The 15,480-nt window shown below is 37.1% G+C and overlaps 1 protein-coding gene across 1 annotated transcript in view; it reads left to right on the top strand.

Moving 5' to 3' along the window:
• The window catches only part of CCDC178 (coiled-coil domain containing 178), an 835,363-nt gene that overhangs the window by 540,727 nt on the left and 279,156 nt on the right, over nt 1–15,480 (top strand). Inside the window, 1 exon segment of the mRNA XM_053715876.1 lies at nt 5,618–5,767. Within this exon segment, the coding sequence (XP_053571851.1) occupies nt 5,618–5,767 (150 nt within the window).

Raw genomic sequence — 15,480 nt, 5'->3', positions numbered from 1 at the left:
TGGCTTCTTTTCGGCTCAAATTACTTTTTGCCCGTTATTATGCATATCATGCTACCTTGCTATATAGGATTTTAGCTTTGACTATCATCACATTAAGGTCTCCCTATCCTGCAGATATCCTTATATTTCATATACCCCTAGAGTGAAATCGGCATATTATTCCCACACTCTCAGCTAGGAGACAATTACTTAATTATCTGCCAGCCTTACAAAACAATACTAAACCTTGTATTTAAATCTTCATACCCTAGAATTTGGTGGCTGAGGAATAATTATATGACCATAATAACCTGAACCCACACATAGCTTTAACTGTAAAATACCTAGCATCTTTGAATAGCAACATATATCTGTTTAACTCCATCCTGTATGTAAATCTGTTAGACAGCAGATGCCCTAACTTGTTTTAAACTAGGTTATGTTGTGTGTTGCTGTTGTACTTGTGTTTTGGTTTAGTTTTATTAGTTTTATTTTTGCTCCCTAATTGACAATGTACGTAAGGTACCTGGTGACTTGTAATTATCCATATCCGCAAAAAGGTATTCATAACAGGCAGAATCAGCCGATTAACATGCATTTCCATAGATTAGAGATTCTTTAATATCTGTATGTGGGAGGTTCTAACTCTCATAGATGTTAGTAGAAACCGGTTATTTATTCATATTTAGTCCCATCACCTTGTTTAATTCTTAATAGGGTTATTTCATATGTGCCCTGGTTATCCCCAATAACGTGGTCTCTTACTTGCATGGTAAGTCACTTGCAGTGACACCTATACTCAAGAGAGTCACACTTTTAATTTCTTTGTAATTTATCACCATTCACATCTTTTTATAGGTTATTTCATTCTAAGTAGATTGGGCTCTCATATATCATGCACATTTATATCTCCTTGGTTAACCGCTAGACCACTGTTTATAAACGGCAAACTATTGGACAGTATACTTCCTTGACAGAATCAAATATACCTCTTTAATAGTGCTCTTATCATTTGAACTTTTGTAGGTTCATTATTTTATTAAATGCATAAGCTGGTTTATCTTGCAATGCTGGATAGCATATATATTGTCCTTTCTCCTATATATATAATGGGGATGGCATACATCTGAAATCTTTGGGTCAATTAGGGATGTGTTTAGATTTATGTATTTAGTTAGGTTAAGTTGTTTTGTTTATTATTATATATAAAAAATTAAGAAACACGGGTTATACAAGAACTGGTATCTGACTACCTGATAAAGCTCCTCTTTAAAGAATTTCTCTATTTTGAACATTATTGAAGGGCTATATTGATTGCTATATGTAGAAGACGGAAACACAATCTGCAGCCCTTCTTTGATACCAGCGGTAATAATTGTACTGTGGCTACTGATATATGTAATGCTTATTTCAAATGTGCATTGTGAATTGTCTATAATTTTACTTTATATACGCATACATCTGTATAGTTGCACCTGTGTTTCTTTAATAAAAAAGAATTTAAAAAAAATAAAAAATAAAATTCATTGGGGCCTATTTATTAAAGGTCTTGCGGACCTGATCCGACTTGTGTTTCTGGCGAGTCTGAATACTCGCAAGAAACACGGGCCCACAAGCTCCGTACGGAGCTTGATAAATGGGCCCCATTGTGTCTCTTCAGCCCCAACCTCTTATTGAGTAGATAATATATCATAAGTCTCTATGTACCACCACCCACATCAGCCAACTTAAAAGTCTGGAACAAGGAAAGTGGACCATAATCAAAGGTCTAAAATTAAAATTAAAAAAAAAACACAGAGAAAACAATATTTCCTCGACATCACAAGTCAAAAAGATTTGTACCTGTTCCTCATCACAGCTGTACCTCTCAGCACATAGGCCCTAATATTCAAAACCTCTCTGCTCATGTGAGATATTGTAAAATGATCCTCCCGCACTGCGAGATCTCTAGATTTTGCTTTAATTCTCCAAGGGGTGTTCCCTGCATTTTTGTAAGTGAAGTAGAGACAAGCCCAATGCAATATGGCTCTGCATGACATGACAGTTCTGTTTCATTTAAACTTTGTGCTTTCTATTTTATATCACTTTAAACTTCGGAGTCAATTATATTACATTTAAACTTTGCACTTTCTATTTTGATTTCTGATTTTGTATACAGCAGTGTATTTAGTATTGTGATTTTACAAATTCTGATTATGCTTTCACAGTTTCTGTGTAACTTTAACAAATTAGGCTAATACTTATACATTTGTCTGCATCTTTTACAAATTAGATTGCTTTTTGCATTTCTTTTATTTAAATTAAAACTAAAAAACTTCAGTTTCCCAGAGAGCATCATTACTTTCTATGAGCCAGATAATGAAATAGTCTCTAGCTTGGAGAGAGAGTATAGTGCTGACTACACAGGGGCAGAACTTTCTAAGAAAGGGGGAGGAACCTGGAAATCCCAGAGAGATGAGAGGTGCCTTCCATAGAAAGTAAATTAGATTGCTTTTTGCATTTCTTTTATTTAAATTAAAACTGAAAAACTTCAGTTTCCCAGAGAGCATCATTACTTTCTATGAGCCAGATAATCAAATAGTCTCTAGCTTGGAGAAAGATTATAGTGCTGACTACACAGGGGCTGAACTTTCTAAGAAAGGGGGAGGAACCTGGAAATCCCAGAGAGACGAGAGGTGCCTTCCATAGAAAGTAATGGGATTCAACATTTCACATGGGATAAATAGTAAAGATAGGGGTTGCCCTTGTGAAGCCGTGTATAATATACTCACAATTTGTGATGTTAAATAAGTAATATCAATTTGGAGCTAATCAGACTAAATGGAGCTATGCCGACTATAATATAAATTAATAATATATATATATATATATATATATATGTGTGTGTGTACACACAACTGAGTGTAGAGATAGGTATAAGTACATATATATGTGATCATATATAATAAGCAGAGTGAAATATTATACTTTTTGACAAATCACGTAGATGGTAAAAATCCTTATCTAAAGAAATAAACAAAGATGTTGTCTAAAAAATAATTGTTAGTAAATAGTTCTTGGTATCACAAGAGAGAAATGAGTCTCGATATTGAATGATGTCCACAATGGATAGATGGTAATAGAGGTCAAGGCAGCTATCTATAAAGGATCTAGGCCACGATCCAGGATCAGAAATCTGTAAACAACATAAAAACACAGAAGCGCCACATGTATTGTGAATACCTTTTTCTAAGTTGTTTAATCTTGACACTGAACTCTGTTTACATTGTGATGTCACATAATATGCTCCCATATTTGATTGGTTCTACCGACCCTCATGACTTGTCTAATTGAGCAACACCTACTTCAGGTGTTGCTCATTATCTAAGCTTGAAGTTTGTATATCTGGCATATATAGCAAGTGTGAAGCACTCATTTTGTTAAGCCTGATGGAACAGCCACTGCCGGATATAAGTCTATTGGGTAACTAGATTGATCCCAGCTTCCTCTGACTGCACCAAGGGAGGTGCTCTACTAAATGTGAGTGAAATACTTATCTTTAGTATACATTCCTGTGTATATAGACAATACTAGGCCATATAGGCACCTTTTTGTGTTCTGTATCATCTTCTGCAGAGTACTGAACATCTACCGGAGTACAGTCTTCTGGGTGACTGTTATTGACCTCAGACCGCTCTTTCTGCACCATCAGGGGTGCCTCACCTAATGTGAATGTATCTATTTAACCAAATACAGGTAGCCCTCAGTTTACGCCAGGGTTAGGTTCCAGAAGGAATGATTGTAAATCGAAACCATTGTAAATTGAAACACAGTTTATAATGTAAGTCAATGGGAAGTGAGGGAGATAGGTTCCAGGCCCCTCTCAAAATTGTCATAAGTAACACCTAATACATTATTTTTAAAGCTTTGAAATGAAGACTTTAAATGCTAAACAGCATTATAAACCTAATAAAATAATCACATAACACAGAATAAATAATTAAACTAAGTTAAATGAACAAAAACATTTGCTAAACAGCATTATAAACCTAATAAAATTATCACACAACACAGACTTCACTTGCATTTTTCTGCAAATAGTTCTTTCTATGCATTCCAATCTGGACTGATTTATAGACAGGAAGATCTTGTTCCTTTGAAATCTGCTCGATAGCTCAGGTCTGGTTAAACGGATTAATTTCAGCTTGCTTGGCTTTGCTGCAACACAAGCAGACACCTCCGCCTACTGGCTATTTTAATAAATGCACTGCTTCTCAATGCTTTTCAATAGCAGTGACATGACTGGAAAAAAAAGGTTGTTATTCTGAAACGGTGTAAATTGAACCGTTGTAAAACGAGGGCCACCTGTACCTTCATTTGCATTTCACATGGGATAGAGAAGGTAACTGGAGAACCCCTGGGGCTGATGTTAAAGCTCTGTTTGCATCAATTCCAAATTAAACTGAAATGTTTTCACTACACTTTAACTTTCTTTTGTCTATATTTTAGTATATATTACTTTTCTGTTAGTTAAAATAAGTGTATTGTGAGTTTTGAGCAAACCTCATCTGCATACAGCTGGCAAGCTAAATCAGTGAGACCAGTTGTGTAAACTGCATACGAAATTTCACAAGACTGGTGAGAGAGCTTCAGACATACCCTGTGAACTCCCTTATTCAGCCCAGGGAACTGCCCTGTCCCTCCCACTTTCTGAAACTGTAATGTAATTTGTAAAAGATCAGCAGAAATATACAAAGCATGATCCTAAGTTCTTAAAGTTACACAGAAACTTTCTAAGCATAATCAGAATGTGCAAAATTACTGTGAGATCTAAATCTAAGTGTATTAAAATATGAATAAGAAAGTGCAAGTCTTAAATGCAATAATACTGAAAGGACCCAATCTGAAATGTATAGTAAATACAATGCACAAAGCATAAGTGTATATATATATATATATATATATATATATATATTTCACTGTGCTTGTCTCTTCTTTGCAGTGCTGGAGAGTTCCGCCCTTTTTCTTTTGAAAATTCAGTGAGTTCAGCCTTTGTGAAGTGAACTACAATTTCTCTCCAAGCTGGAGAATCTTTGAATATCAGGGCCAGAGTGAGCTCCATAGTAAAGGATGCCAGCGGGGGGAGGGAGACAGTGAGAGTTCAGCCAATTTTTAAGTGTGCTCCTGCAGCTGCTTTGAATATAATGAGCTCTAATCAGCTGCTTGCAATGAAGCCTCTGAAGAAACCTCAATGAATATCTGTTTTCTTTACCCAAAGTGAGTGTTTGCTATATTGTATTAATTATTCTGTTGACATAACTAATTCAAATGACCATGCTTCTAATAAATTGGAAGACAATAACCACTTCAGTTGAATTAAAAATCCTAACAACTTCTAATGGATTGAAATGTGGGCTGTAGTACATGAACACTTCTAACATCAACTATACAAAAACAGTGGTTGATTCATAACAAAATCGTATGTACAATTGTTGCAATTCTGTTATCTAAAAGAGTTATTTTAATAACATAAGAAACTGGCTAATTGTTGACTATTTTTCACCATGATCTAAATGTAATGCACTAAACATTGCTTGTGTTCTTATAAGCTTATATTTTTGCAGTGCTATATTTCTAATCTGTTGCCTTCACAATGTAGGTAGGACTGGAAGTATCGCTTAATGAAAATGCAACATTAGCTAAGGAGCATCAGACCCTTCACACATGTTATTTGGATTCAAAAGACAAAATGATGTCTGAATATGAAAAAAGACTGAGAATAGAAGGAACTTTAAGAGACTACTTGCAGGTATTTTATTTCATAATTAAACCTTGTATTATGTATATAATATTAATTATTTATCTCCTCTCTGCAAGTCATCAACAGTTAAACCTACATATGAACTAATATTGCACTAATATTTGCATTCCTATGTGACTGCAGATGTTTCACTAAAAACATAGACTAGGGCCTATGTGGCATTTAATGTTACCTTTTGTGTTAAATCCATGTTATTAATCATTTTCTATTTCTCCAACATAGGTGTGTCCGGTCCACGGCGTCATCCTTACTTGTGGGATATTCTCTTCCCCAACAGGAAATGGCAAAGAGTCCCAGCAAAGCTGGTCACATGGTCCCTCCTAGGCTCCGCCCACCCCAGTCATTCTCTTTGCCGTTGCACAGGCAACATCTCCACGGAGATGGTTAAGAGTTTTTTGGTGTTTAAATGTAGTTTTTATTCTTCAATCAAGTGTTTGTTATTTTAAAATAGTGCTGGTATGTACTATTTACTCTGAAACAGAAAAAAGATGAAGATTTCTGTTTGTAAGAGGAAGATGATTTTAGCAGAAGTTACTAAAATCGATTGCTGTTTCCACACAGGACTGTTGAGATGAAGTAACTTCAGTTGGGGGAAACAGTTGGCAGACTTTTCTGCTTAAGGTATGACTGGCCATATTTCTAACAAGACTATGTAATGCTGGAAGGCTGTCATTTCCCCTTATGGGGACCGGTAAGCCATTTTCTTAGTTAAATAAAAGAATAAAGGGCTTCATAAGGGTTTAAAAAAACTGGTAGACATTTTTCTGGGCTAAAACGATTGCTTTGCTAGGCATATTTTGCAGATTCTAACTATTAATGGTTATTATAATCTTGGGAATTGTTTAGAAAAACGGCAGGCACTGTGATGGACACCTTTTTCAGATGGGGGCCTTTTCTAGTTATAGACAGAGCCTCATTTTCGCGTCACTAATGCGCAGTTGTTTTTGGAGAGCAAGGCATGCAGATGCATGTGTGAGGAGCTAAGAGTCACTGAAAAAGCTTATAGAAGGCATCATTTGGTATCGTATTCCCCTCTGGGCTTGGTTGGGTCTCAGCAAAGCATATAGCTGGGACTGTATAGGGGTTAAATGTAAAAACGGCTCCGGTTCCGTTAATTTAAGGGTTAAAGCTCTGAAATTTGGTGTGCAATACTTTTAATGCTTTAAGACACTGTGGTGAAATTTTGGTGAATTTTGAACAATTCCTTCATACTTTTTCACATATTCAGTAATAAAGTGTTTTCAGTTTGAAATTTAAAGTGACAGTAACGGTTTTATTTTAAAACGTTTTTTGTGCTTTGTTGACAAGTTTAAGCCTGTTTAACATGTCTGTACCATCAGATAAGCTATGTTCTATATGTATGAAAGCCAAGGTGTCTCCCCATTTAAATTTATGTGATAATTGTGCCATAGTGTCCAAACAAAGTAAGGACAGTAATGCCACAGATAATGATATTGCCCAAGATGATTCCTCAAATGAGGGGAGTAAACATGATACTACATCATCCCCTTCTGTGTCTACACCAGTTTTGCCCACACAAGAGGCCCCTAGTACATCTAGTGCGCCAATTCTTATTACCATGCAACAATTGACGGCTGTAATGGATAACTCTATAGCAAACATTTTATCCAAAATGCCTACTTATCAGAGAAAGCGCGATTGCTCTGTTTTAAACACTGAAGAGCAAGAGGACGCTGATGATAACTGTTCTGACATACCCTCACACCAATCTGAAGGGGCCATGAGGGAGGTTTTGTCTGAGGGAGAAATTTCAGATTCAGGAAAAATTTCTCAACAAGCTGAACCTGATGTTGTGACATTTAAATTTAAATTAGAACATCTCCGCGCACTGCTTAAGGAGGTATTATCTACTCTGGATGATTGTGACAATTTGGTCATTCCAGAGAAATTATGTAAGATGGACAAGTTCCTAGAGGTTCCGGTGCCCCCCGACGCTTTTCCTATACCCAAGCGGGTGGCGGACATAGTAAATAAAGAGTGGGAAAGGCCCGGCATACCTTTTGTCCCCCCCCCCCCTATATTTAAGAAATTATTTCCTATAGTCGACCCCAGAAAGGACTTATGGCAGACAGTCCCCAAGGTCGAGGGGGCGGTTTCTACTCTAAACAAACGCACTACTATTCCTATCGAAGATAGTTGTGCTTTCAAAGATCCTATGGATAAAAAATTAGAGGGTTTGCTTAAAAAGATTTTTGTTCAGCAAGGTTACCTTCTACAACCAATTTCATGCATTGTTCCTGTCACTACGGCAGCGTGTTTCTGGTTCGAGGAACTAGAAAAGTCGCTCAATAAAGAATCTTCGTATGAGGAAGTTATGGACAGAGTTCAAGCACTTAAATTGGCTAACTCTTTTATTTTAGATGCCGCTTTGCAATTAGCTAGATTAGCGGCGAAAAATTCAGGGTTTGCTATCGTGGCGCGCAGAGCGCTTTGGCTAAAGTCTTGGTCAGCGGATGTGTCTTCCAAGACAAAATTGCTTAACATCCCTTTCAAGGGCAAAACATTATTTGGACCTGATTTGAAAGAGATTATTTCAGACATCACTGGGGGAAAGGGCCACGCCCTCCCACAGGATAGGTCTTTTAAGGCTAAAAATAAGCCTAATTTTCGTCCCTTTCGCAGAAACGGACCAGCCTCTAATTCTACATCCTCTAAGCAAGAGGGTAATACTTCACAACCCAAACCAGCCTGGAGACCAATGCAAGGCTGGAACAAGGGTAAGCAGGCCAAGAAGCCTACCACTGCTACCAAAACAGCATGAAGGGATGGCCCCCGATCCGGGACCGGATCTGGTGGGGGCAGACTTTCTCTCTTTGCTCAGGCTTGGGCAAGAGATGTTCAGGATCCTTGGGCGCTAGAAATAGTTTCTCAAGGTTATCTCCTGGAATTCAAGGAAATACCCCCAAGTGGAAGGTTCCACAGGTCTCAATTATCTTCAAACCAGATAAAAAGACAGGCATTCTTACATTGTGTAGAAGACTTGTTAAAGATGGGAGTGATTCATCCTGTTCCAATAAGAGAACAAGGGATGGGTTTTTATTCCAACCTGTTCATAGTTCCCAAAAAAGAGGGAACATTCAGACCAATTTTGGATCTCAAGATCCTAAACAAATTTCTCAAGGTTCCATCGTTCAAAATGGAAACTATTCGAACGATCCTACCTACTATCCAGGAAAATCAATTTATGACTACCGTGGATTTAAAGGATGCGTACCTACATATTCCTATCCACAAGGAACATCATCAGTTCCTAAGGTTCGCTTTTCTGGACAAGCATTACCAGTTTGTGGCACTTCCATTCGGATTAGCCACTGCTCCAAGGATTTTCACAAAGGTACTAGGGTCCCTTCTAGCGGTTCTAAGACCAAGGGGCATTGCAGTAGTACCTTACTTGGACGACATCCTGATTCAAGCGTCGTCTCTGTCAAAAGCAAAGGCTCATACGGACATCGTCCTAGCCTTTCTCAGATCTCACGGATGGAAGGTGAACAAAGAAAAAAGTTCTCTGTCCCCGTCAACAAGAGTTCCCTTCTTGGGAACAATAATAGATTCCTTAGAAATGAGGATTTTTCTGACAGAGGTCAGAAAATCAAAAATTCTAAGCTCTTGTCAAGTACTTCATTCTGTTCTTCGTCCTTCCATAGCGCAGTGCATGGAAGTAATAGGATTGATGGTTGCAGCAATGGACATAGTTCCTTTTGCACGAATTCATCTAAGACCATTACAACTGTGCATGCTCAGACAGTGGAATGGGGATTATACAGACTTGTCTCCGACGATTCAAGTAGATCAAAAGACCAGAGATTCACTCCGTTGGTGGCTGACCCTGGACAATCTGTCACAGGGAATGAGCTTCCGCAGACCAGAGTGGGTCATTGTCACGACCGACGCCAGTCTGGTGGGCTGGGGCGCGGTCTGGGAACCCCTGAAAGCTCAGGGTCTATGGTCTCGGGAAGAATCTCTTCTCCCGATAAACATTCTGGAACTGAGAGCGATATTCAATGCTCTCAAAGCTTGGCCTCAACTAGCAAAGGCCAAATTTATAAGGTTTCAATCAGACAACATGACGACATATATCAATCATCAGGGGGGAACAAGGAGTTCCCTGGCGATGGAAGAAGTGACCAAAATAATTCAATGGGCGGAGGATCACTCCTGCCACTTGTCTGCAATCCACATCCCAGGAGTGGAAAATTGGGAAGCGGATTTTCTGAGTCGTCAGACTTTCCATCCGGGGGAGTGGGAACTCCATCCGGAAATCTTTGCCCAAATAACTCAATTATGGGGCATTCCAGACATGGATCTGATGGCGTCTCGTCAGAACTTCAAGGTTCCTTGCTACGGGTCCAGATCCAGGGATCCCAAGGCGACTCTAGTAGATGCACTAGTAGCACCTTGGACCTTCAACCTAGCTTATGTATTCCCACCGTTTCCTCTCATTCCCAGGCTGGTAGCCAGGATCAATCAGGAGAGGGCTTCGGTGATCTTGATAGCTCCTGCGTGGCCACGCAGGACTTGGTATGCAGACCTGGTGAATATGTCATCGGCTCCACCATGGAAGCTACCTTTGAGACAGGACCTTCTTGTTCAAGGTCCATTCGAACATCCGAATCTGGTTTCCCTCCAACTGACGGCTTGGAGATTGAACGCTTGATTTTATCAAAGCGTGGGTTTTCAGATTCTGTAATAGATACTCTGATTCAGGCTAGAAAGCCTGTAACTAGAAAAATTTACCATAAAATATGGAAAAAATATATCTGTTGGTGTGAATCTAAAGGATTCCCATGGAACAAGATAAAAATTCCTAAGATTCTATCCTTTCTACAAGAAGGTTTGGAGAAAGGATTATCTGCAAGTTCTCTGAAGGGACAGATCTCTGCTTTATCTGTTTTACTTCACAAAAGGCTGGCAGCTGTGCCAGATGTTCAAGCATTTGTTCAGGCTCTGGTTAGAATCAAGCCTGTTTACAGACCTTTGACTCCTCCCTGGAGTCTAAATCTAGTTCTTTCAGTTCTTCAAGGGGTTCCGTTTGAACCCTTACATTCCGTAGATATTAAGTTATTATCTTGGAAAGTTTTGTTTTTGGTTGCAATTTCTTCTGCTAGAAGAGTTTCGGAGTTATCTGCTCTGCAGTGTTCTCCGCCCTATCTGGTGTTCCATGCAGATAAGGTGGTTTTGCGTACTAAGCCTGGTTTTCTTCCGAAAGTTGTTTCTAACAAAAATATTAACCAGGAGATAGTTGTACCTTCTTTGTGTCCGAATCCAGTTTCAAAGAAGGAACGTTTGTTACACAATTTGGACGTAGTCCGTGCTCTAAAATTCTATTTAGAGGCTACTAAAGATTTCAGACAAACATCTTCCTTGTTTGTTGTTTATTCTGGTAAAAGGAGAGGTCAAACCTCTCTTTCCTTTTGGCTTAAAAGCATTATCCGATTGGCTTATGAGACTGCCGGACGGCAGCCTCCTGAAAGAATCACAGCTCACTCCACTAGGGCTGTGGCTTCCACATGGGCCTTCAAGAATGAGGCTTCTGTTGACCAGATATGTAAGGCAGCGACTTGGTCTTCACTGCACACTTTTGCCAAATTTTACAAATTTGATACTTTTGCTTCTTCGGAGGCTATTTTTGGGAGAAAGGTTTTGCAAGCTGTGGTGCCTTCCGTTTAGGTGACCTGATTTGCTCCCTCCCTTCATCCGTGTCCTAAAGCTTTGGTATTGGTTCCCACAAGTAAGGATGACGCCGTGGACCGGACACACCTATGTTGGAGAAAACAGAATTTATGCTTACCTGATAAATTACTTTCTCCAACGGTGTGTCCGGTCCACGGCCCGCCCTGGTTTTTTTAATCAGGTCTGATGAATTATTTTCTCTAACTACAGTCACCACGGTATCATATGATTTCTCCTATATATATTTCCTCCTGTCCGTCGGTCGAATGACTGGGGTGGGCGGAGCCTAGGAGGGATCATGTGACCAGCTTTGCTGGGACTCTTTGCCATTTCCTGTTGGGGAAGAGAATATCCCACAAGTAAGGATGACGCCGTGGACAGGACACACCGTTGGAGAAAGTAATTTATCAGGTAAGCATAAATTCTGTTTTTATGAAAGAATTGAAAATGATATCAAACTTGGATTATCAACTTTTGCCATGACTAATATTTACATAAAATATTTTATAATAATGAAAATTTATATTACTTTGCACCTTTTCTTTGTATGTGTGCTTCACTAGTTTATCTGGGTATTCATTTTATATATTTATGTATGATACCCAAAGAGCAGTGTTCTAATTAGATTTTTGTGGGAAACACTAGCATGTGGCCTCGAGACTGGGGACAAGGAGGCCCATAGACTGATCCTCTGATGTTTAGTGGTGGCGTAGCATGTGTCATGTAGACAGAGCTGGGCAGACATTGACAGTGTTGGGAGGTCACTTGACAATTCAGGGGTATGACTAGGTGTTCCAGGGCATAATTGATAGGAAGGGACATGATGGGGCAATTTTCATCTTCCACTTTCCTCTAGCACAATTGTGTTGCAACCTAAAAAGGTTGCTTTTGTACTGCCAAGCACCTCCTTAGAACCGACAAACGATAAAAGGTTGCTTCTTATTATATAGATAGATTATTTATGCTTGAAGGGTCTGTGATACATTAGGTGTTCCAAAAACATGGCAGCATTATTTTTGCAATAAAATTAAAAAGAAGACTGTGGCACAACTTAGTTTACTTACAGGATTATATATATATATATATATATATATATATATATATATATATATATATATATATATATATATATATATTGTCAGTATATACCAGGGCTATAAATATAATTTATTTATATTATTCTTTAAAATAACCTCCAATAAAAATGTATTTACGAAACAATTGAAATTAATATTTATTCCTAAATTCTTGAGATTAGTTAAATTTATAAATACATTGAAATTTATTAAGTAGAGACTAGCTTTAAATCAACTATGCATGCTTATTCCGTTACAATATTCTATACAACAGATCATAAAAAATATACCTTTAAAATTAACCTTACTCACAATGAATTGCATTAAAAATACCACAATAAAATACCAGAATAATGACCGCTAACTTCACAGTGTTTAGATAAACAATATACCAAGATACTTTACACAAATCTTACTAAGTCTCAATAGATTTAAGACAACTTTCAGATAAGTATAATTAAGTTATTTAGCCCACAAATGATTATATATAACTTCAATTAGAAACATCAGAAATTGTATATATTATTAATGCAAACAGCCAATTTATATGCCAATACGTATGACCTGAAATGACCTTTTATTTAGCTACAATAAGGCAAATTCTAAAATATATATATATAGCAATAACTGTAATTATTTTATGATATTAAAATACAAAATTATTTATAAACATTAATATTTAATACCAGTATACTTACTACCCTTGGTCTAATTAATATTAAATATAAAAATAAAGAGAGAATATACTTGGCACAAAGCCTGTGTATTTTCCTCTCCAAAACTTATGCTTCTTTGTCTGTCTGTCCTTTGTCTACTGTGTGTGTGGGTCTTTATAAAATCAAAATAAAGAATCCCTCCTTTTCTTTAATCATTCCCACAGAATTGAATAGGCCCTTACCGATGTTTGTCCCTGATTCGCCCTTAACGGAGCTGAGCATTGATTGGCTTATTTGGATTTGCATATGTTCTAATAGTCAATTTGTTTGGTTGTCAAACCATTTCTGAACTATTGGTGGCAGCAGATAACCAGAAATGCAGTCTCACCATGAATACTGCCACAGTTTAAATATCTCACCTTAAAATGTTTATTTAATATACCATAATTTCTTGTATTAATAAACTTATCTGGTCAACATATATATCCCATCTGATATAATTTAACATGTAGCTATAGAGACTAAACATGATTATACTTCAATCCTATAATATTTTAGAAAATATATATGTCTATGTGAATTATTCTGTATATCAGCTCATTTGATATACTGGTACATATTTCATTTTCTAGTCACATCATAGATATACATGAGTATTATAGTTATGTATTAATACATATCTCAACAGTGATTAAGACATGGGATCAACATCTATGCATTTATATATTAGCTTATAGTATCTTATTTAGAAACCTCATCTTCACATCAGATTCTTCCCTGTAACGTTCACTAGAACTATTATACAAACAGACAATCTTATATCCATTTATTTTTACCTATTATTTTGACAGTCTGAGGTATATATACTGAATATTTGAAAATTGCTCAATTTCATTTCATATGAAGTTCTAATTTTTCCCTTAGTTTTTAAAAACCAAAATTTACATTTCCAGTTTGTCTGGGAAGATGTGTATGTACTCAGCAGAGGGTAATTAACTCTTTCCTATACTCAGGCTTCAAAGGATCCAGTTCGAGACCTCTCGACTGTGGTTTACAGATAGGAAGAATCCTTGTATGGGTTTCCTTTGAAGAAATTTTCCTTCACTAATTGAAACAAATGTTCCCTTTTGTTCTCTCTTAGATGTATTTAGCAGCTATGGGGGTCAGTGGTGATCTCATAGGGAATCTTTGAAAACAATTCCTTTGTTCTCAGATGTTCTGTAATCAGGAAAAGGCATCTCATGTCTGACCTCAGATTTGTAATGCACAGAATGTATTCAGCGATAAAATGAGCATGCTCAAATTTAATATTTGATAGATTGCATACTTATTTTATCTTATTTTATATATTTTTATATATATATATATATATATATATATATATATATATATATATATATATATAGTCTACTGACATTCACAGATACCCTGTGTATATATCATTAGAAATTACGTGGGGATAATCCGCTTTCCTCCCGGTGCTACCCACTCCAAATATACATTTACCAAAATTAGAAAAAAAGCTAAGAAAGGGAGTTTAAGTTTGCAGCTATTTCTAAAATTTTACATTTATTTCATAGATTAAAATCTACATAATATTTATAGGAAAAAAAGTGAGGGAAGTGGAACAAACAAAAACAATAGGACAATAGGAGTCAAGTTGACGCATTTCGGCCCATATACAGGCCTTTATCAAACCAAAAAGGCTGTTCATAACTATATTTTTCACACTTAACCTCACTAGAATAGATATAGAAGTTATTTAGAAGTTATCCTATAGGTTTAGCAGGAATCTGGGCAGCAACATATGAATATATGTACTTTACTAAGATCTGTCACATATTCTTTAACCTATGCTACTTCCTCCATTAAGGGATACACATATAGATACCTCTGTCATTCCGTCTTAGCTCTTATAGTATTGTATTTTAGTTTGTTGTATGCAATTGATAATAGACTCAAACATTTTGCCTCCTCTACTTGGGTCAAAATGCTGTTTAGAACAAATATTACCAAATCTAAAAGGTTTTTAGATTATGTAAAGCACACAGGCCTAGATTACAAGTGGAGCGCTATTGCTGGTGCATGGTGTGCCATCAATATTCCAGGCCTGCGCTCAGAATAGGGCACAATCTTGTATTACAAGTGAATAGTAAAACATAATTACCAGAGAATGTTTAGTGTGGCCGACATCTATTTAGTGCACCCTATGCGTTTAACGGATAGCATAGCAGCGCTAAACATTGCTCATATTACAATTCATGAGTGTTGCGTGTGT

The sequence above is a fragment of the Bombina bombina genome, chromosome 5 (genome assembly GCF_027579735.1).
Source record: "Bombina bombina isolate aBomBom1 chromosome 5, aBomBom1.pri, whole genome shotgun sequence".
NCBI lineage: Eukaryota > Metazoa > Chordata > Amphibia > Anura > Bombinatoridae > Bombina > Bombina bombina.
The sequence above is the reverse complement of the archived record's forward strand: the minus strand, read 5'-3'. Positions and strand labels throughout refer to the sequence as shown.